Source organism: Neovison vison, chromosome 7 (assembly GCF_020171115.1).
Source record: "Neovison vison isolate M4711 chromosome 7, ASM_NN_V1, whole genome shotgun sequence".
NCBI lineage: Eukaryota > Metazoa > Chordata > Mammalia > Carnivora > Mustelidae > Neogale > Neogale vison.
The window spans coordinates 44,836,324-44,857,574 of record NC_058097.1 but is presented as its reverse complement, the minus strand read 5'-3'; the positions used below and the strand labels follow the sequence as shown (position 1 = coordinate 44,857,574).

Sequence of the window (21,251 nt, the reverse complement as noted above, 5' to 3'; positions counted from 1 at the left end):
ATCACAAGATAGTTTGCATCTGGTTTACATTCAGCCCTGGGCCCTGGAGGTGGAAGAGGGGGGTCCCCTGGGTCCCAAGGCAAGCTGCCCCTCACAGGCTCTCCGGGCCCAGGGGACAGGGGGTGGAGCCGGCAGCACAGCCCTGTGCTGGGGCAGGAAGCGAGAGTGGGGAGGGGGGAGGCCACAGCCGGTGGAGGCAAGGCAAGGCGGGTGTAGGGTGCAGGACGTGTGGGGAGGGAGGGAGGTGCCACACTCGAGCCCTGAGGCCCTGCTGGCCCCTGGGCGCAGGCCCAGCTCCAGCCCCCAGGGATGGACCTCGTGGATCCCGACATCTTTAACAGGGACCCCCGAGATCATTATGACCTGCTGCAGCGGCTGGGTGGCGGCACCTATGGAGAAGTCTTCAAGGTGAGGACACCCCTCCTTCTCCATCACCCTCAGACTAGCGAGCCCTGGGGATGAGGCCCAAGAGGGAAAGGGATGAGAGGGGATCCCAGTCCTTGGCGGGGGCTCAGGGATGCTGAGTTGGAACTCAGGCGAATGGAGCCTGCCTGACTGCCAACTTCCCCTTCACAAGGCTAGAGACAAGGTGACGGGGGACCTGGTGGCAGTGAAGATGGTGAAGATGGAGCCTGGTGAGGACACGGGTGCTCCCTCCCCAACCCTGACCCTTCCTCTCGGGACACCGGGATGCCTCCCCCATAGGCCCTCCCCGAAGCGGCCTTTTCTTTCCTGTTCCTCCATACAGACGACGATGTTTCCACACTTCAGAAGGAAATCCTCATCTTGAAAACTTGCCGGCATGCCAACATCGTGGCCTACCATGGGAGTTATCTCTGGTGATGAGCCTCAAACCTGCCCTGGGGCCATGCCTGGCCCCCAGCCCAGAACCCGCATTCCTGACCTCCAGTCCTGGACTCCCATTTTAAACTGGACCCCCCCCAACTTGAAGTTTAAACTGGCTCCCCCCCAGTATGAGGTCCCCCTTTTCTGACCAGAGTGTTCTCTGATATAATCTGCAGTCCAGGACTCCTGTTTCTGAGCATGGATCCCCAAAAGCAATCCCTTCATAGTAACCAAACCTAAAAGCAAGTCCCCTAAAACTAATTTTTCATCATCATCCTGCTGTTTAGGCCCCCCAGTTCCATTCTCTGCTCCCTTAATTTCCTAGATCCCCAGGCCCCTAAATTAATATCCCAGATACCCCAGTAATAATCGTTGTCCCCCCCAGACCTGGTACCCTGGGTCCCTTTGTCCTCCCGAGCCGCCCCCAACTTGGAAGATATCTGCCCTGTCTTCTGGGTTACCATCGGTTAGCAGAGTTAGGAGTCCTGCTGGGTTGAGTCAAAAGACCTGGGTTTTGGTCCAGTTGACCCCGAACATTCATTTCCTCTCTGAGCCTCAACTTTTCCACCTATAAAACGGAAGTGGGATGATCTCTCTCTGGTGGACAAGGGGAGGTGAATGACCGCTGTTACATTAAAGTTCCTGTTGAAGTGCAATGAGACAGACAGTGAGCCAGGGTTCACCCACCAGTGACGACTGATTACTGTTGTTCTTACTACTCTTGAATTAAAGGCTTCAGAAGTTCTGGATATGCATGGAATTCTGTGGGGCTGGTTCTCTCCAGGACATCTATCAAGGTGAGAGGAAGGGCAAGGGGGATCCAGGCAGCACCCCCTCCTCTGTCCCTCCTATCTCTCTGGGGTTGTGTCTTCTGGAACGGTCTTTCTGGTCCACATTTCCTACGAGGACCCCCGATCTGGGCACAGGCCTGGCCTGGTTGGTTCGGGGAATACTATGGTGACTGAGTGAGCCCTGGGCCCTTCCCTCCAGCACTTGACAGTCTAGCCCCGATCTCTGCATGCAGTCATGCCCTCTGTTTTCCTCTCCCATCTTCTTCTGTCGGCATTTTCTCACTAATGTGTCCATTCAGTGTTTGAGTATTTCTGCATTTTTTGGCCCATAGCTGGGTCCACATTTTCACTGACTGAGTGAATGAATTCCTGACTCTCTCTTCTTCTCTCTCTCTCAGCCTGCTTCTTGCTCTTTTGGAAAATTTGAGGATGGGGATGGGATGGGCCTCTGATCGCCTCTCCAGTTTTCACGGCCACCTGTGTCTTTGGCCTCCTCTCTCTCTCCATGAACCCAAGATCTCAAATGTCGGACAAAGAAGAAATTCCACATTAGGTCACCAGGGGGAAACTGAGGCCCTCAGAGAGGAAGTGGTTCACCCAGCTGGCCTAGCAGACCTGGTCTCTGACTCCTTCTGTCTGTTGTATATCATTCTCTCTCCACCTCTGTGTCTCTCTCTTTCTCAGCCTTTCTTCAAGCTTTTGGCTCTTAATTTGAATCTGTTCCCGTTTCTCTGTCTTTCTGTTTCTCTCTCATTATCTGTGTGTGTGTCGGTATCCATATTCCTCTGCCCTTTCTCATTTTGCAAACTCCCATCACCCCCTGCTCAGAACACTCCCCCCAAAGAGAAGCCCGAGCTCCCCAGGGTGACCCCCACCTGCACCCAAGCTGCCAGACTCACCTCCTACCACTTTTCTCCCCCACCCCCAACTCTGCTCCACCTACTTTGCTGCTTTCCGAACCCATGGGGCCCTCTCAGCCACTGGGCCTTTGCACTAGCTCTTCTGTTCCCTTCTGATCTGGACTGATCACATCTTCAGCCTGCCACCTTCTCAGAGTAGACTTCACCGACCACCTGGTAAAATGTCATACCCCCTTCCCACACATATTTCCTGTTATTCTTTTTCACTTTAGTTTTCTTTTGGTATTTATTAGCATCTCGGGGGCTGTGTTGTAGTTATGTTGTTTATAGTCCGTGGCCTGACTGGAATGTTCTCTCCACACGGGCAGGGATCTCTGTGTCTTTTGTCCACAGCTGTCTCCCCAGTGCCCACCACAGTGCCTGGCACCCAGTGGACACCGTAAATATCTGTTGAATGAATCTGTCTCCCTCTGGCCTCCGGTTCCCTACATTGGTCGCTGACTGTCCCTCCATCTCCCCCTCCCACTTGTCTCATCTGTTCCCCCCCCCCCCCCCGTGTGGCACCCTCTCAGCCAGTGTGGGTGGGGACTGGAGTCTCCTGGGACCAGCTCTCCTAGTTCCCACCCAAAGCCACTGGTGTGACCTTTGCAGTGACAGGCCCCCTGTCAGAGCTCCAGATTAGCTATGTCTGCCGGGAAGTGCTCCAGGTGAGGAGAGAATGGGTGGACCGGGGTGGGGCAGGGACCTCCTGCCTCCTCCCAGCTCTGGCCCCTGAGCACTCATAGCCCCCCTCTCCATCCCTCTTCCCAGGGACTTGCCTATCTGCACTCACAGAAGAAGATACACCGGGACATCAAGGTGGTCTTGGGACGGAAAAGTGGCCTTGGTGGTTGGGGTGGGGGGCACCCAGGAGACTAAGTGGTGTTTGGAGGACTCAGGGTGGTGTGGAGCTGTGGGGCCAGGGGCTAGAGGCAGCGTTGGGCTGGGAGAGGTGTCTCTGACAGCCTCTCATTTCCCCCTCTCTCCGCAGGGAGCCAACATCCTCATCAATGATGCTGGGGAGGTCAGACTGGGTGAGTGTGGTGGGTGGTGCTGGGAAGGGGGAATGGCTGGGGGCCAAGGGAATAGGGCACCCCAGGTCACTATGTCTTTCTCTCTCTCTCTTGACCTCCAGCTGACTTTGGTATCTCGGCCCAGATTGGGGCCACGCTGGCTCGACGCCTCTCTTTCATTGGGACACCCTACTGGTGAGGGATGCCTGGTGGGCAGCTGGTGGTGCGATTGGGGGGGGGGTGGCTGTCCCCACCTGGGTCACTGGGAATCTCCTTCCCGGCTCCTTTCCCTGCCTTTATCTTTCCCTGTTGTACATTCTTGCTTTTTGGCTCTCTCTTGAGTTTTCTTTTTGCCTAGGTTCTCTTTGTGTTGATGTTTCTTCTCATCCCTCCATCTCTGTCTCTGTCTGAACCTCCCTGTGTCTGTCTTTATTCCTATCTCTCCCTTCATCTTGACGTTTCTGTGCATCTGGTTCTCTCTGTGCACCATTTTCCTTTCTCTGTCTCTCTTGTGCCCCCGCACCCATGCGTCACCCTCTTTCCCTCCTGGTGTCACCCCTGGCTGAGGGTCTCTGCCCCCCAGGATGGCTCCAGAAGTGGCGGCCGTGGCCCTGAAGGGGGGATACAACGAGCTATGTGACATCTGGTCCCTGGGCATCACAGCCATAGAACTGGCCGAGCTGCAGCCGCCGCTGTTTGATGTGCACCCCCTCAGGTAGCTAGGCCTTATTGGTAGCCCCAGTATCCCCCAACCCTGACCCTGATCACCACCCCCACCTACAGGAGACACCTCTTCCTCACAGCTCACTCTGAGAACCCCAAGGATCATCTCAACCCAGAAAGCCTTTTCTTCACCCCTCCACAGCAGGAACCCCCCCGATTGGAGGGACTCCCTATCTGGAGGCTCCCGTCATAGGTGCTATAGCTGTCATGTGACAGACAGAGTCCGCCAGAAGTGGCATCCCAGCGCACTGTAAAACCTGAACCCCAATCTGGTTTTGTCCCTTGTTTTGCTCTCTGCTGACGTCAGTGCTATGGGGGACCCCTTGAGCCATGAGGTCTGACCCCCTCCCCACAGGGGTCTGAACACCGTGTACTCTCCTTACTTTTCTAGAGTTCTCTTCCTCATGACAAAGAGTGGTTACCAGCCCCCCAGGCTAAAAGAAAAAGGCAAATGGTAGGACATGGGATAGGGAGGGCAGAGCCAGGATTGAGGGTCTGATGGGAGAGTTTCTGATCTCCTCACCCCAGAACTTGGCTTCTTCCTCCCAAGGTCGGCTGCCTTCCACAACTTTGTCAAAGTCACCCTCACTAAGAACCCCAAGAAACGGCCCGGCGCCACCAAGATGCTCAGTGTAAACCACTCCTCTCTTCCCTGAAGAGCCCTTCCCAAACTCTTACCCCAGAATTCCCCCAGGACCTCCCCCAAGATTCTCCAAATTGTTCCCCAGGCCTTTTGCCAAGATACCCTGAGTTGTTAAAACTCACAAATTCCCCACGGTCTCCAGACCCATTCCTGGGTCTACTCTGGAATTCCCAGGGAAGCCCAGTCCCTTCGAAGACACCTCTGGAATTCTCCATTTGCCCCTGCTGGGAATTCTAGATTCTTCTAATCCCTTCCAACCCCATAAAAATTCCCCAGTTTCAGTTCCCCAGAGTTCCCTGTCTTCCCTGTCGGTTGGCACCTTCCCCATTAGATTCCCTTAGACCGGTTCTCAGGCCCCTGTCCCAGCCTCTCCCTGCCACCAGCCCTCTGTCTGCTGACCCCCTTCTCCCCTCTCTAGCATCAGCTGGTGTCCCAGCCCAGGCTAAATAGAGGCCTGATCCTAGATCTTCTTGACAAACTGAGGAATCCAGGGAAGGGGGCCCCCGTGGTCGAGATTGAAGATGAGGAGCCTGAGGTAAGGGCACCCTTGGCCAACAAAGATGGAACCTCCTGGACTTTGCTCAGGTTGCACCCCTTGCCTGGAGCGCCTTCCTGCTGCCTCTCTCCAAGGGAAAAAGCAAAGGATGGAGGCAGGGTTTGGTGCAGGGCTGAGGGCACAGAGGGTTATGGGAGAGCCAGAGACTCCCAGTTGGGCCCGTAGGGTGGTGAGGGTGCCAGAGGGCAGTGGCCCTGAGCTGCCCCTCTGCCCAGGTGCCCCCTGCTGTCCCTCGGCGGATCCGGTCCACCCACCGGGCCAGCTCTCTAGGGATCCCAGATGCTGACTGCTGTCGTGAGTAGAGAATCCTGAAGCTTGGGGACCCGTGATCCTATAATAGATCTGAGACACCCCCCCCACCCCGTGATTCTGCCAGAGACCCTCAGCACTGTATGATCTCATGACTGACCCCGGAGACCTTCGTCACTTCCACACAGACCCTCAGAGACTCTTGTCACTCTTGGACCCTGCAAGAGACTCTAGAAAACCTATCACCGCCTGACCTACAAAATTACTGCAGAGACCCTCTAATTTTGTGACCTGCAGGCAGACCCCATGAGTCTTCCCATAACACCAGGACCCTCAAAAGAACCCTCTGAAATATCTCTCACATCCCCAATACCCAAATGAACCCTGAAAATAAACTCTCTAAAACTTTGAGCCCCCACCTCCCTGGTCCCAAACCCTGACCCCCCCGCCTTGGAAACCAAGACCCTTCCCCCTATGATAGCTCCAGTCCTAAGATCTTGACTCCGAAGCACCCCCGCCCCCATTTTCGTCTCCTCAGCTCACTGTGTTACCCTCCCCCTTCCAGGGCGGCACATGGAGTTCCGGAAACTCAGAGCGATGGAGTCCAGACCCATAGCCCACACGGTGAGAGGTCTCCCCTTGCCCTCGCCTGGGACACCCTCCCCTCCCCCTAGGCACCGCTGACCCTTGACTGTCCACAGGCCCACTTACAGCCCCCTGGAGACTTCAGGAGCAGCAGCCCGAGGTCAGGGACCCTCAGTGTGGAGGGGAGGGGGCTGGGACATGTGGGGGAATCACCTGAGGGTCATGCCTGTCACTCCTCAGGAGGCAGCTGTCAGAGTCCGACGATGACTACGATGATGTGGACATGTAAGAGAGGCCTGGCCCCGCCCCACCAGCCCTCACCCGCCCCATCTTCCTATAGCCGCTGTCTCCCTTCCATCTCAACCTGACCTTCCACCACTCATCCCCAGACACTTGACTAGACCCTTAATACTGTCTCCCCCTGCACCCCCGACACTCCTTCACCCCTGACACTCTCTGGCCCGGCTCCCACTCTACCCCCCCAAGCCAAACCCTGGCACCACCCCAGCTGAGCCCCGGACCCTCCACCACGGCCGGGGCCCCAGCTCCCCGATGCTGCTCAGATGCCAGCCCGAACCCTCAGAGCCCAGCCTTCCTCGGCCTCTTCCCCGCCCTGGGAACTTGCCCCACAGCAGACCCCTGACCAAGACCCCACCCTAGAGGGGGCAACAGTCAGCCCTGCCCCCGCCCATCCCTTCTGCACATCTCCACTGCAGTGGGCTCATGGGCGGTGCCCAGCCCCCCAGCTTCCCTGATCGGCATCGTGAGGTTCCAGCTGGAGGCACTGTCCACACTTGCCCTTTGGGTTCGCTATTGCCAGCATCACCATTCCTCTGAGGGCTCTAATCCTCAGCTCCAGCCCAGACCCAGTCAGTCCTGGCCCTCCTGACCTCAGCCCTCCAGTCACATACCACCCCCGGTCCTTGTTACCGACAACCCCCCTACCAACTCACCCCATCTTTGTGTTCCAGCCCCACCCCTGCAGAGGCCACACCTCCTCCCCTGCCTCCCAAGGTAAGGCCCTGGGCCCACTGGAGCTGGGTGCTGGGTACCAGGGTCCTTAGATGCTGGGATACTATGCCCTCTAAGGCTGGAGTCTGAGAGATCGGATCCTGAGCACACTGGGATCTGGAAGCAGCATCCTTGAACCCAGGGGTGGGATTCAAAGTATTTAGCCAGATGGGCACTGGGCCTGGGAGCCCCCAGCACAAAGCACTTGGGCATTAAGCTTTTAACTGCTGCAATGTGTTGGTGGTGGGTGGGGGTGGGGACAGAGGTTAGGGTTGATGCCTGGGACAGGAATAGGACACTGGGAGGAGGGTGAGCCACAACCAACAGCCAACATTAGTTCTGGAGGAGGCAGGGCACCCTCTCTCGGGGATCTCCTCATGTCCCTTCACCCATTCCTCCTCAATCTCCATAGCCCAAGTTCCGTTCTCCATCAGACGAGGGGCCCGGGGGCACCGGGGATGATGGACAGCTGAGCCCGGGGGTGCTGGTCCGCTGTGCCAGTGGGCCTCCCCCTCGAACCCCTCACCTCGGGCCTCCCCTGGCCACCCGCAGCCCCCACCTAACTGCCCATTCAGGTAATGGGCAGGCTTGGGCAGGAGGTGGGCAGGGGTGTGTGGGGGGTGGGGGGGCCTTTGGGGGCTGATTTTCCCCCCACCCTGTCTCAGAACCCTCACTCTGGAACCCAACGCCCCCGGAGCCTGATCAGCCCCCATTGTTACCACCGAAGAAGGAAAAGATGAAGAGAAGGGTGAGCCGGGCTGTACCAAGGATTCACAACCCCGGGATGGGGTTGGGATGCCTGGGGGTAGGCAGAGTGATAATGATGGGAGGTGACACTCGGTGAGCCCCGCCCAGGGGGTGACCCTGACCTCATGTCCTTGTGTGGTGTCAACCTTCACAGATGAAGGTAGGGATCACAGAGATAGGCATTGTCCCCCGTTTCACAGATGGGGAAACTGAGGCAGAGAGGGATGCATAGCTTGCAGAGGTGATAAAGCTTTGGGGAGACAGAGGTGGGATTTGCGTGCTGGTTATCTTGGGTCAGAGTCTTAACCACTGTACCTTCCTGTCCCCTCCCTCCTTTTGCTGGATTTACTGCTCTGCTCCTGGGCTCTGCCTAGGGATGTGCCCTTCTTGTGAAGTTGTTCAATGGCTGCCCGCTCCGGATCCACAGCACAGCTGCCTGGACACACCCTTCCACTAAGGGTGGGCTCTCAGAGGGGGGATGGGGAGGGGCCTTAATGGAGGCACTGAGGCAGGAACAGGGGAGGGGCAGAACTGAGACAGGACCAAAGACCGGGGTTACAGTTGGGGTTTGTGGATCAGAGATAGGCAGAGTGAAGTGATTTGAGGGTGAAAACTAGGAAAATAAGAGTTTAGGGGCCAGGAATATCAGAGAGAACAGAACGGTCCGAGTTTGGGGTCTGAGATGGGGCACAGTTGGACCCCATTAACCTCAGTGGGAGGTTAATGGTAGAGGTTGGGGATCCACATTTTGGGGTTCGGGAGTTTAGGGGATGGGAACACAAAAAGGGAAGAGTTTGGGGATGAAGAGATAAGGTCAGTGAGGGGCATTAGGGGTGCCTGGTTGGCTCCATCAGTAGAGCAGGCGGCCCTTGATTTCAGGGTTGTAAGTTTGAGCCCCATGTTGGGTGTAGAGATTACTTTAAAATCTTTAAAAAATTGCTAAAACTCATTAAAGAAAACACAGCATTATGATTTGAGGGGGGGGCGCATTGGACAAAGAAAAAGCCACCTTTCAGAGGGCCGGAGTTTGAAGATCAGTGTTGAGACAAATTAGCAGTTGGGGACCAGAACTGGGAAGAGAGAAGGACAGAACTCAAAGGGCTATTTGGGGAAGCATGACTAATGCTGGGGTCAAAAGTGAGGGGGTGGGGGTCAGGATTTGCTGGATGTATGTATGGGCCCAAGCATGAGAGGTAGGTGAGAATGAGACCAGCTCAGGCGATTGGGTTAGGGTTTGAGTTCACATTTGGGAAAACAGAAGCTGGGAGTGTCAGTATGGGGGTAAGAGAGAATTGAGGGTCAGGGCTGGGGGACAGACTGCCAGTGTTTGAGGTCAGACAGGTGGGGGTTGAGGAGGCCCCCCAGGGTGAGGTAGGTCTCAGTGGCCTTGTGTCTGTCCCCACAGACCAGCACCTGCTCCTGGGGGCAGAGGAAGGCATTTTCATCTTGAACCGGAATGATCAGGAGGCCACACTGGAGATGGTGAGCACAGAACCAAGGGGCCAAGGGCAAGGGGCTGGAGTTGGGGGCTGCTGGGGTCTTATGGGGTCTTGTCTCCTCCATTCTCTGCAGCTCTTTCCCAGCCGGACTACCTGGGTGTACTCCATCAACAATGTCCTCATGTCTCTCTCAGGTCTGGCTGTGGGTTGGGTGGGAGGAGCGGGGGTCAGAAGTTAAAGCATTGAGAGTCGGGGGTTGGGAAGTAGATGGACACAGCTGGAAAAAAAAAACATACACCCCCCCTTCACAGAGTCCACAGTTAAAAATCTCAGCCATTTTTTCACTGGGGGACTTGCTCCCTGAGCCTCAGTTTCCCTACCTGTACAATGGGGTTCACAGTAGTCCCACCTCCAGTCAGTTTTGAGGTGAGGTCTACAGGGAGTCTTTACATTTCCTCCATGTTCAGATGCCAATTAGAACTCAAAGGGTTAAGCCTCTGCCTTTGGCTCAGGTCATGATCTCAGGGTCCTAGGATGGAGCCCCAGGGTTGGGCTCTCTGCTCAGTGGGGAGCCTGCTTCCCCCCTCACTCTCTGCCTGCCTCTCTGCCTGCTTGTGATCTCTCTGTGAAATACATAAGTGAAATATATGTATATTTAAAAAAACCTTTCTCCACACTTTACTAAAATTGAGTGAGGAGTTAGAGATTAAAATTTTGTGTTACTGTTTTATAAACATTTTGTGTAAGATAATTTCTAAACTATGGGGGAACGCCAAGCCAAATAGGCTGCTTGACGACACACTTTAGGAGAATTTCTAGATCAGTTGCCTCTTAAGCTGAGCAATGTGCGTCACTGTATCTGACTGGTTAAGTGTCCATAGGTTCGCATGTGGCTCCAAGTGCAGGAGGAGAGGGAACATGTTTAACTCATTCATTGTTCTCCGGAGCCCAGCACCGTGCCTGGCCTACGATGCACATTTAAAATATGTCCAGTGAAAAAGAAATAAGCAAAAATGCCTGAGACTTGGAGCCTTGGGAGCTTCAAAGGGATGGGGCCAAGCGAAGGGACAGGGAACAGTGCGTGTCTGGTGACCTATAACAGCCTGCTTCCCCCCTACACACACCCACACTGCAGGAAAGACCCCCCACCTGTATTCGCATAGCATCCTGGGCCTGCTGGAACGGAAGGAGACCAGAGCGGGAAGCCCTATCGCTCACATTAGCCCCCATCGGCTATTGGCGAGGTACCAACCCCCAGTGGCATCACAGACCCCTGGGATGCCCCTTCCTGCCGTCCCTCTGCATTTACGCCTCCGTTCTTCTGCAGGAAAAACATGGTCTCCACCAAGATCCAGGACACCAAAGGGTGCCGCGCTTGCTGCGTGGGTGAGAGAGATCCCAGCTGGGTGGACGTGAAGGGGGCGGGGCGGGGGCGGGGCTTGGGCTGCATCTACCCGAGAGTTAAGGCCCGCTGTCCAGAGTCCGGGGAGAGATGTGTGCCCTTTTCGGGGATCGCGGGGGAGGGAAGGGGAGAGAGGATTGACTCTAACCCATCCCTACCCACCTCCACAGCGGAGGGTGCGAGCTCGGGGGGCCCGTTCCTGTGCGGGGCATTGGAGACGTCTGTGGTCCTGCTTCAGTGGTACCAGCCCATGAACAAGTTCCTGCTGGTCCGGGTAGGGGGTCTGCAGAGGCTGGGGACTGTGTGAGGTTCAGTGGCTAGGGCCTCCCACTCGTTCTGCTTCTGCCAAGAGCTTCGAGAAGCACCGCTTCCACCCGAGGCCCCGCCCACGTGCGGAAGGCGCCGGAGGCTCACCCTCCGGGGGGCTTCCGGACCCTTAAGCTCCGCCCCTCACCAACAGGCCCTGTGTCCATGCCCTCGGGTCTCCAAGGAGACCCCACCCAGATCCTTTTAGTCCAAGGAAACCTTGCTGCCTTTGAGGTTGGCCCTCCGGGGGCCTTGCCTTTCTGTCACGAGGGCGGCACAACCCTAACAGAAGCCACGCCAACTCAAAGGCACACTTGTCCATTTTTAAGTTGGCACCACCTCCTCTGGGCTCTCACCCCCTGAAGTTTCTAGACGGCATCCCTCCAAACCGAGAGCCCAGGCAATCCTTGGGAAGCCCCCTGCGGGCTCGCCCCCGAGGCTCCGCCCCTCGTAGGCCCCGCCCCGCGCCTCCTCTGAGCCCGCCCCTCCCTGTGCGCCCTGCAGCAGGTGCTGTTCCCGCTCCCGACGCCCCTTCCAGTGTTCGCGCTACTGACCGGGCCAGGCTCCGAGCTGCCCGCCGTCTGCATCGGCGTGAGCCCGGGGCAGCCGGCGAAGTCGGTGCTCTTTCACACCGTGCGCTTCGGCGCGCTCTCCTGCTGGCTGGGCGAGATGAGCACAGGTGAGTGGGGCGGGCTCGCGGGGAGCGGGGCTGCTGGGAGGGGTGGGGCTGGGCGGCTGGGCGGTGCTTTAGCCCGGAGGTGTGGTTGGGAAAGGGGTTGAACCTGGGCGAGGGGAAGAGCGGTGGTCTGTGTGATGTACAGCTGGTGAGCGTGCGGCCTCTTGATGGGCGGGAGTTAGCCTGAGGCTTGGGAATGGAGGGGGTGCCTAGCGGAGGAAGGCAGAATCCAGAGGAATGGGCTTTTTGAACTTCTCCTGTCAAATAGAACACAGGGGACCGGTACAGGTGACCCAGGTAGAGGAGGACAAGGTGATGGTGTTGATGGACGGTAAGGAGCCTCCTCCCTCTCTTTCCTCCCCTGTTCCTTGATCTCCACCTCTCAGACCCTGTGCTGCTGAACTCCTCTAGGCCTTGCCTGCCTCCTGCTTTGCTACTCAAATGAATTTATTGTTCAGTCTCTCAGCAGTCCGCCCTTCCTAGCCTCGCTCTTAAAACCCGATCTCTACCCTCTTCTAGGGTCTCTGAAGTTGGTGACCCCGGAGGGAGCCCCAGTCCGGGGGCTTCGAACTCCAGAGATCCCCATGACTGAGGCTGTGGAAGCCGTGGGTAGGTGCAGGGATGGGAGGGCCCCGGGCTCCCAGTGGATGCTCGGTGACACCCAAGCGTAACCGGCTCTGCTTTCCTCCCAGCTATGGTCGGGGGTCGCCTCCAGGCCTTTTGGAAGCATGGAGTGCAGGTGTGGGCTCCAGGCTCAGACCAGGTAAGCGTCTCCATCTGAAGGCGCCCGTAACCCTGCCCCTCCCCTGCAGGTCTTCCAGTTCCCCAGATGGACCCGGAGGACTGAGTCAGGGTGTGGGGCTCTGAGGGGAAGCTCCCTCCCGTCTAGTGCAGGCAGGTCCTCTTCTATATTCCCCAGGGTCTCTCGGTTCCAGAGCTCATTCCAGGCCACTGTGTGATCTTGTGCAAGAGATTCTGCTTCTCTCTGAGCCTCGGTCTCCCAACTATAAAATGGGGCTCACTAGAGAGATATGCAGGTGGTTAAGAGCATGAACAGACTGCTGGGGCTGAATCCGGCTGTTTGGCCTTAAGCAACTGACTTCACCTTCTCAGCTGGGAAATGGAGTGAAAAATGGTACTTAGCTCATAGAACTATGTGTCAGATGCTGCCCCTATATGTTTGTATTTTATTTAATCTTCTCGAGCACCCATCAGGAAGGTCCTATGACTTCCCAGGTTAGTAATCGAGGCAGAGAGAGGTAAAGTAGCTTGGTTGTGTGGATCACAGAGCTGGTGAATGTATTAGCAAGAATGATTATTTCTGGACCCAAGACTACAAGTTCAGAGACACTCACTCCTGCATTCTCTTTGAGAGGGGAAGAGTCTTCTAGATACTGACACACACACCTTTTCCCCAGCTGTTGCAGGAGCTGAGAGACCCCACTCTCACCTTCCGTCTGCTTGGCTCCCCCAGGTATGGACGTGGGGAAGGGGACACAGAACCTGGGAGGGGGGCGTCTGATGTGGATAGGTGTCTTGAGATGTCTCTAGCCACCTGTGTCTTTGGCCTGGACATTCTCTCTCAAGGTCTTCCTGCTTCTATCTCTGCCGCTTATAGTCCACTCCCCCACAGCAGCCAAGGGGACATTTTTGTTTTTTAATTTTTATTTTCACTGTTTATCTTGGCAAAACTTTAGACTTATGGAGAAGTTGCAAAAATAAATTTAAATAATAGTTTTAAATCCTTGTATCCCCTTCCTTCATCCAGATTTCCCGGATGTTAACTTTTAGGTTGTTTTTTGGGGGGGGGGTTGTGTGTTTTTTATTTTTACCACGTTTGCTTGATCTTCCTCTTTCATATGTAATAATTTTTTCTGACTGTTTGGGTGTGAATTGTCTCCTAAGTCAAAGCAAAGACCTCCTTGTGCAGACCACAGTGCAGCTGCCTAAATGAGGGAACTAGCACAAGACAGCACTACCTTCTAATCCACACACCCATTCAGGTCTCACCAGTTGCCCCAATGATGCTTTTTTTAAGGAAAGATTTTATGTATTTGAGAGCGAGTGAAGGAGAGAGAGCACGAGCGAGGTGAGGGCCAGAGGGAGAAGCAGACTCCCCACTGAGCGGGGAGCCCAACTCGGGGCTCCATCTCAGGACTCAGGGATCATGACCTAAGCCACCCAGGTGCCTCCCGATGATACTCTTTATAACCAAAAAATACTACCCTTTTTTGATAGGCTGCATGTAGGAGTCAGGTTTCTTTCCTCTTTAGCCTGGGACAATTCTTTGGGCTTTCTTTGTTTTTCAGGATCTTGATACTTTTTTTTTTTTTAAAGATTTTATTTATTTATTTGACAGACAGAGATCACAAGTAGGTAGAGAGAGATGAAGGGAAGCAGGCCCCCTGCTGAGCAGAGAGCCCAATGTGGGACTCGATCCCAGGACCTTGAGATCATAACCTGAGCCAAAGGCAGCGGCTTAACCCACTGAGCCACCCAGGTGCCCAGGACCTTGATACTTTTGAAGAGTACAGGAAGGTTGTTTTCCAGAATGTCCTTCAGTTGGTTTTGAGGTTTTCAGGCTAAGCATTTCAAGCAGGAATATTGCAGATGTGGTGGCGTGCCCTTCTCAGTGCATCCTATCATGAGGTCACATCACTTTGTCCCATTACTGGACAATCTTTGAACATTTGTGTAGGGTGGAGTCAGCCCAGTTTCTCCACTATAAAGTCACTTTTTGTATTAATAAGTATTTTTTGGGGTGATTTGTTGAGAGGGTGTAAATATTACTGCTTCTTACCAGACTTTCACCTCCTGGTTTTAGCATCTATTGGTGATTTCTGCCTGAATATATTATGAGAATAGTTACTAAATGGTGAATGTCTATTTCTGCATTTATTAGCTGGTATGCTACTGTGGGGACGATCTGTCCCTTTTCCGCTCTGTGTGTGTGTGTGTGTGTGTATGTGTGTATGTTTATTTCAGCACAGCCTCATGGATTTCCATTTTATTCTGGGGGGTTATAATCTATTACTAAAATTATTTACTTCAAGGCACAAGACCTCCCACATTTAACCAGTGAGAGCCCCTTCAAGGATCTCTGGTGACCTTTTGACATGCCAGAGAGGCTTTTTAAAATCTAAGTTCCATTGCGTCACACACACACACACACCCCATTTAAAACTCCTGTGGCCTCAAGATAAATACCCAGTCCTGGCCACAGCCCACAAGACTTTGACTTCTACAGCCAAGTCCCAAGCTCTCTCCCACCTCAAAGCCTTTTTCCAGGTTGTTCTCTGCCCAGAACACCCTTCCCTGACCTTTCACCAAGTTCCCTCCTGAGCCTTTTTGAGGCTCCACCATTTATTCTTTTTCTTTTTTAATATTTATTTATTTGAGAGAGAGAGAGAGAGAAGGAACAGTGGGGATGGGCAGAGGGAGAAAGAGAGAGAGAGAAGCAGACTCCCCCCCCCCCCCTTGAACAGGAAGCCCAATGCAGGGCTTGATCCCAGGACAAAGATCATGACCAGAGCTGAAGGCAGACGCCTAACTGAGCCACCCAGGAGCCCCTCCACCATCTTTGGGCCACTTTGGCTGACCCTTTGGGATAGGTTTCCACGCTGTTTTGCACTCATGTAATTCACTGGGTCATGGTGGTCTCCCCTTCTAGACTAGTCTCCCATCCTCAAGGACGGAGACCATGGCTGCAGTAGCCCAGCACTGTGCTGGAAAACCGCTGTTGCTCCTTTGCGGTTGAATGGATGAACAAATGAATGAATGAACTGACTTCTCTCCTCCTTTCCCAGGCCTGTGGTGGTGGAGACACGCCCAGCAGATGACCCCACTGCCCCCAGCAACCTCTACATCCAGGAATGAGTCCCTGGGGGGGTATTGGGAACTACGCCCTGCGCCCCCATCCCCAACGAACATACTTAGTGGTTGTGACACCCACTTGTCTCCCAATAAACATGACTCCAGCCTCTACTGTCATCTTGTTCTTCTGAAGGGGAGAAGGGAGGGCGGAATTCCTGGATGCCCACCCACCCACCATTCCCCAAATGTCAAGAACCCAACACAGTGATGTCAGGGGTATAGCACAGACTTTACTTCTCCAGTACATGGTCACCTCCCCCAGCTGCCTTCGGGGGAGGGCTTGGGGGCTAAGGGACTTGTGAGAATAAGGCACTTGAGGTTGGGGGTGAAGGGCCAGCTGGGGGTCTCAGCTAAGCTGGTCCTCATACTGCTTGCGGAAACAATCGCCAGCTGGGAAGAAATCCCAACATCTCTCTTGGTACATCTTCCAGACGTAAGACTCCTAGAGTTGGGGCACGGGGAAGACTTGGTCACATCTTCAAATGCTCATGCCGACATGAGCTTCTTACTGCCACCTGCTGCTTGACCTTTTATTACTCCTGCCCACAGTCCTCCCATTACCACCCCCTTACCTGGCCCGTGTGTTCCGTCTCGTCCTTATTTATCAGATACATCAGGAAAAACCTGAGGTGGGGAGGGCAGCGGTGATAGTTAAGGACTACCCGAACTTTCTCCTGATTGGCTGGCTGGGAAGCCACCCACCCCGATACCACACCTAACTGGCCGATGCCCAGCACCACGCCCCTCGCAGTCAGTGGCCACGCCCCACCCACCCCCCTGATTGGCCAACCCGACCGTGCTCACATGTAATTAGCCAGGTTGTGCTCCTCTAGCGTGTGGGTCTCGAACCCGTGCGGTGTCGTATCAAAGTAATCGCTGCCGATCCCGCAGATGAAGCACTTGGTCTATGGGTGGCGGGGGACATCAGAATCCCGGCCCATTCAACGCCCTCCCCCTCGGGGGTCCGGATTCCCTCTGGGTCGCCCCCAGACTCGACCTACCTCCATATCTTCCTTCACTTGCTCTTGTTGGTCTCGGAGCTCGCCAAAAGCGTCAATGATCAGACCTACCGCGGCAGGTGTAGCAGGTGCGAGTCAGTGCCCAAACTCCGACCCAGCCCAGACTCCTCCCTCTTCGGGCTACCTACCTCTGAGCCTTGCCTCCCACGCCCCATCTCCCTCACCTTATCCCTGCTTCCTGAAGATAAGAACACCTAGTGTTTATTGAGCACTTATTATGAGCAAAACACCTAGGAATTAACTTAATTCTCACAGTAACCCTGCGAGGTTAGGATCGTTAATATCCTCATTTGCAGATGGAGAAACTGAGGCCCAGAGAGGTGACTTGCCTAAAGTCTCACAGTAGGAAGAGGCAGAGCCAGGATATGAGTCCAGGCCGACTACACTCTTAAAGGAGACAGTCTGTCCCCACTCTCACAACCCTGACCAGCACTGACCCTGGATGATGGCCAGCAGGATGACGATGACAAAGAAGAAGAAGGTGATGTCGAAGACCACTCGGTACAGCTCATATTCATCGCCTGCTGGATCCTCAATCTCATCCCCGATGCCCCCACCGGCTCGGACACCCACGTACATGTGAAACAGGTAACACTGGGGGGCGGGTGACAAGCATACTGGTCATACATTCTATCATCCGACATTCTCCAAGTACCTCCAGAGCCCTGGACTGAGGGGATGAGCAGACACAGCAGTGACTGAGTCAGCTCTGGGCCCTGCCCTCCCAGGGCTCACAAACATGGCATCAGATAATGACAGGCCAGAAGTGATCATGGCTGTGATAGGGAGGACACAGGCAGAGGGGGCAGAGCCAGGGTGGGGGAAGCACAGGGCGATCAGGGGAGAAAGAGGGAGCACAGGAAGCTTTGAAGCTTCGAAAGCCTGACTCAGGGTGATCAGGCTGGATTTCTCTAGAAGAGGGGACACTCTAGAAGAGGGAACTTGAAGGAGGTGTTAGGTGGGAGAAAGTGTTCCAGGCAGAGAAAACCACATGCGTTACGTCACCACTGGGGAGCAAAGAATACATTGTGCTCCAGGAGGAACTGAAAGAGGTTCAGTGAGGCTAGAAAATAGAGCTCCAGTAAGCAAGAGCAGGGAGAGAAATGAGGCCAGCTGATGGTTGGGGAGGGCTTCCTGTAGGAGGCAGCATTTAAGTTGAAAGGTGACGTGTCAAGTGAGAGAGGGGCGTGGACGTGGGGCCTGTGGTGGAAGGAGAGAATGTCAGATGCTAAGGGTTTGGGTGGGAGGAAACACATGGTCTTAGGGGAACCGAAAGAGGACAGGCAGCCAGGGAGCAAAAAAGCAAGAGAGACTGTGGTTAGACTCAGGTAAAGCTGGCTTTTCCCTGGTGTTGTGAACCAAGGGGAGGGGTTCAATTTTATCACATAGCACTAGAGAGCTACAAGAAGGTTCTGAGTGAGGAGGGGGGCACGGTCTGCCTGACACTTGCGAAAGATTTTCCACTTGTTCTGTGTCCCCAGGAAGTGAGAGAACCCTGTGTCTCGGTTAAGAGTTCAGGCTGGTGACTGTGGTGGGAACAGGGCTATGCGTGGCAAGACTAGGTCTGGCGGAGCCTCAAATGTCAGGCTGAGGGGCTGGACTGTGTCCTGAGAGCAAGGCGCCAGAGTACAGGACATCTTGTACAATAGCCCTGAGATCATTCTTTTCCACTGTGGCCCATGCCTCCATAGGCACAGCTCAGTCTGGGTCATGACCACCATTATCAGAATAAAAGAGAACATATAAACAAGCATGGTATGCTGATGCTTTGGGTGAAATTTTCTCCTTCTTTCTTTCTTTTCTTTTATTTTTTTTAAAGATTTTATTTATTTATTTGACAGAGAGAGATCACAAGTAGGCAGAGAGGCAGGCAGAGAGAGAGAGAGGAGGAAGCAGGCTCCCTGCTGAGCAGAGAGCCCGATGCGGGACTCGATCCCAGGACCCTGAGATCATGACCTGAGCCGAAGGCAGCGGCTCAACCCACTGAGCCACCCAGGCGCCCATCTTTTATTTATTTATTTTTTTAAAAGTAATCTCTACACCCAACCTGGGGCTCGAACTTACAACCCTGAGATCAAGAACCACATACTCGCTCCACCTACAGAGCCGCCCCTGGGGGAAACTTTCATAGATCACGATGAGAGTAGCTAACACCTACACAATACTTAATACACACCAGGTGCCATTGTAAGACTTTTGAGGGAGCTCCATGGAGTCCTACAATCAGCCGTTGGCTGGAGGCACTGTTAGGACACATGCATTTTATGAGGAGGACACCAGAGCATGAGGAGGTTGGGCAGACCACCCCAAATCTCACGGCTCGTGAGTGACAGGGGCACGATGCATGAGCACCTTTCCAACAATAATAGCTTTAAAGGCTCAAATAGGGGCGCCATGGTGGCTCAGTGGGACCTGTGCCTTCGGTTCAGGTCATGATCCCAGGGTCTTGGGATCGAGCCCTGCATTGGGCTCTCTGCCCAGCAGGGAGCCTGCTTCCCTTCCTCTCTCTCTGCCTGCCTCTCTGCCTACCTGAAATCTCTGTCTGTCAAATAAATACATAAAATCTTAAGAAAATATATAAAGGCTCAAATAACACGACAACGGCAACGAACACTTGCTGAGCACTGACTACGTGTCTGGCGCCGTTCAAAGGTCCCCATGGTAAATCTACAAGGTGGGTTCTCCTATTAACCCCCTTGACAGATGGGAGCACTAAGGGCCCTCAAGCGCCGGGGGGAGGGGCTCACCGTCATCATATCATCACACTTCATGTCAGGCTCGTCCTCATCCTCACTCTTGTTGTAGAACTTGCGGAAGAAGTTGAAGGCCACCACGGTGTAGAGGTAGACAACCACCGCCAGGAGGCCCACGGTCATCACCAGCTGGAGGCGCAGGGGGTGGGGGGTTGCTGTCATCTCCGTGCTCAGCCTGCCCCTCCCCAGGCCCAGCCAACCTGGCACCCCCCACCCCCACCCCTGCAACTGTCAGCCAGTGTGGCCCTCCTTCCCCAGTCCCATCAGGCACACCCACCCTGGCTCAGCCCACCCGGCCTTGCCCCTCTTCACGGGAGCCACCCAGCCCTGCCCCCTCATCCACCCCTACTCAGACTACCAGCTCATCCCGGCCAGGCTCACAGCCCTCAGTCAGGTTCTCCACACACCTGCTTCCCATTATGAGTGACAGAGGAGAGGATGGTTCGCAGCGTCTTGACCCCCATGGCAATGTCCAGGAGGTGGGCAGCGAAGAAGAAGTTGTTGTAGTGTCCCAGGAGGGACATCACCATGTACCAGCCCAGATATAGGAAAGACTGTGGGCACACAGGGTCAGGGAGGTTAGGGGCACACAGGTTAGGGAGCATGCGGGACTCATGGGGAGCACTCAGGGGGTCAGGGAGTGCTCATGAGGGTCAAGGGGCACTCGTGAGGTTAGGGAGCACTGTGGGAACAGGGAGCCTGGGAACATTTGAGAGGAATGGGAGTGCTCTGGGGGTCAGGGTGTCATGTCTGCCTAGGGAGTGTTTGGAGGATCTGGAGCACTCTGGGTGAGAAGCCATCCCTGGGGCAGAGGGAACCCTTTGCTGAAGGACATAGTCTGAGAATTCAAGAGCACCCGAGGGACAAGGGGCCTGAGGGACCAGGGGTCTTCACAGGCCGAGGGGCTCAGGAGTCAATCCCCAGTTTGGGGTTCTGGGGGACCCCAGCTCCCCAAAGGCCCTTCTCCTGTAGTTCCTCCCCCACCAATGGGCCCCTCCTCACATTGTCTGTGAAGATGACCCCAAACTTCCAGATCTGGTACTTGACATCAATGGACATGAGCCTGTGTGGGAAGAGAGGAAGAGGGATGGCCAGATGCCTGATGCTCAGACCCTGGCCACCTTCCCTGGCCACCCCAGGCCCCTGCAGGCTGGTCCCCAACTCACCAGGTGAGCAGTCCCGGTGGTGGTTCGGGCTTTCGCTCGTTGTGGGCTGTGATCTCCAGTGTGGCCAGATCCATGCCCAGCAGCTCAGCAATCCGCTCCCGCCCGTAGATGTCCCCATGCTTGTCCAGGACCTGCGTAGGGGAGTGTGTGGCGGTGGGGACATGGCTGGAGTCGGGGAGGGCCACAGCCTGCATGGGGTGAGGCTGGGGACACTCTGAACTTTGTGTGAGAAATTGGGGTGCATCTTTCTGGAGAGAAGGGCCAGATCTTTCTTCAGATGCCCAGGGGGATGGTCCAAGAGTGATAAAGTTTCAGTTGATTCATTAGCCAAGTTCATAGGGGTAATTTAAGATCAGATTGGTAGTCAAGAAACCCTATATAATTGGGTCTCTGTCATCTGTGAACTTATCTTCCCCTCCTCACCCTCCTCATTCACTCTGCTCCAGCCACACAGACACACAGACCTCCTTGCAGCTCCTCAAATAAACCAGACATATTGCTACCTCAGGGCCTTTGCATTGGCTCTTCCTCCTGCCTAAGACACTCCCTCCAGA

General features: G+C 54.9%; 2 protein-coding genes across 4 annotated transcripts in view; one reads left to right on the top strand and one right to left on the bottom strand.

Moving 5' to 3' along the window:
• Positions 1–201: 201 nt before the first annotated feature.
• MAP4K1 (mitogen-activated protein kinase kinase kinase kinase 1) lies at positions 202–15,871 on the top strand. Of its 2 annotated transcripts, XM_044256552.1 has the most exons (31): positions 202–408; positions 578–635; positions 749–839; positions 1,579–1,643; positions 3,149–3,204; positions 3,308–3,355; positions 3,528–3,570; positions 3,672–3,744; positions 4,133–4,264; positions 4,664–4,726; positions 4,823–4,904; positions 5,334–5,450; positions 5,687–5,765; positions 6,286–6,344; positions 6,422–6,465; positions 6,546–6,590; positions 7,277–7,319; positions 7,729–7,891; positions 7,982–8,064; positions 8,438–8,522; positions 9,469–9,545; positions 9,636–9,696; positions 10,638–10,746; positions 10,830–10,888; positions 11,075–11,178; positions 11,715–11,889; positions 12,155–12,217; positions 12,406–12,495; positions 12,579–12,649; positions 13,305–13,360; positions 15,693–15,871. In XM_044256552.1, the coding sequence occupies exons 1-31, from the start codon at positions 310–312 to the stop codon at positions 15,760–15,762; spliced, it is 2,463 nt and encodes an 820-aa protein (XP_044112487.1). In that variant the 5' UTR covers positions 202–309; the 3' UTR covers positions 15,763–15,871. The 2 variants fall into 2 exon arrangements, with proteins under 2 accessions (XP_044112487.1, XP_044112488.1); XM_044256553.1 differs by lacking the exon at positions 12,155–12,217.
• A 98-nt stretch (positions 15,872–15,969) lies between these two features.
• Positions 15,970–21,251, bottom strand: part of RYR1 (ryanodine receptor 1) — a 110,717-nt gene continuing 105,435 nt past the window's right edge. For both annotated transcript variants that reach the window (XM_044256551.1, XM_044256549.1), the window contains 9 exons: positions 20,698–20,828; positions 20,534–20,594; positions 19,939–20,085; positions 19,526–19,660; positions 17,216–17,372; positions 16,761–16,825; positions 16,564–16,664; positions 16,332–16,383; positions 15,970–16,201 (listed from right to left, as the gene is read on the bottom strand). In XM_044256551.1, the coding sequence (XP_044112486.1) occupies positions 16,106–16,201; positions 16,332–16,383; positions 16,564–16,664; positions 16,761–16,825; positions 17,216–17,372; positions 19,526–19,660; positions 19,939–20,085; positions 20,534–20,594; positions 20,698–20,828 (945 nt within the window). In that variant the 3' untranslated portion in view covers positions 15,970–16,105. The remainder of the gene's footprint in view (positions 16,202–16,331; positions 16,384–16,563; positions 16,665–16,760; positions 16,826–17,215; positions 17,373–19,525; positions 19,661–19,938; positions 20,086–20,533; positions 20,595–20,697; positions 20,829–21,251) is intronic.

Coding starts and splice junctions, on each gene's coding strand:
- MAP4K1 (XM_044256552.1), top strand. CDS start 310: ATGGACCTCGTGGATCCCGACATCTTTAACAGGGACCCCCGAGATCAT. Junction 3,571..3,671: donor TGCTGGGGAGGTCAGACTGG/GTGAGTGTGGTG, acceptor CTTGACCTCCAG/CTGACTTTGGTATCTCGGCC. Junction 7,892..7,981: donor CCACCTAACTGCCCATTCAG/GTAATGGGCAGG, acceptor ACCCTGTCTCAG/AACCCTCACTCTGGAACCCA.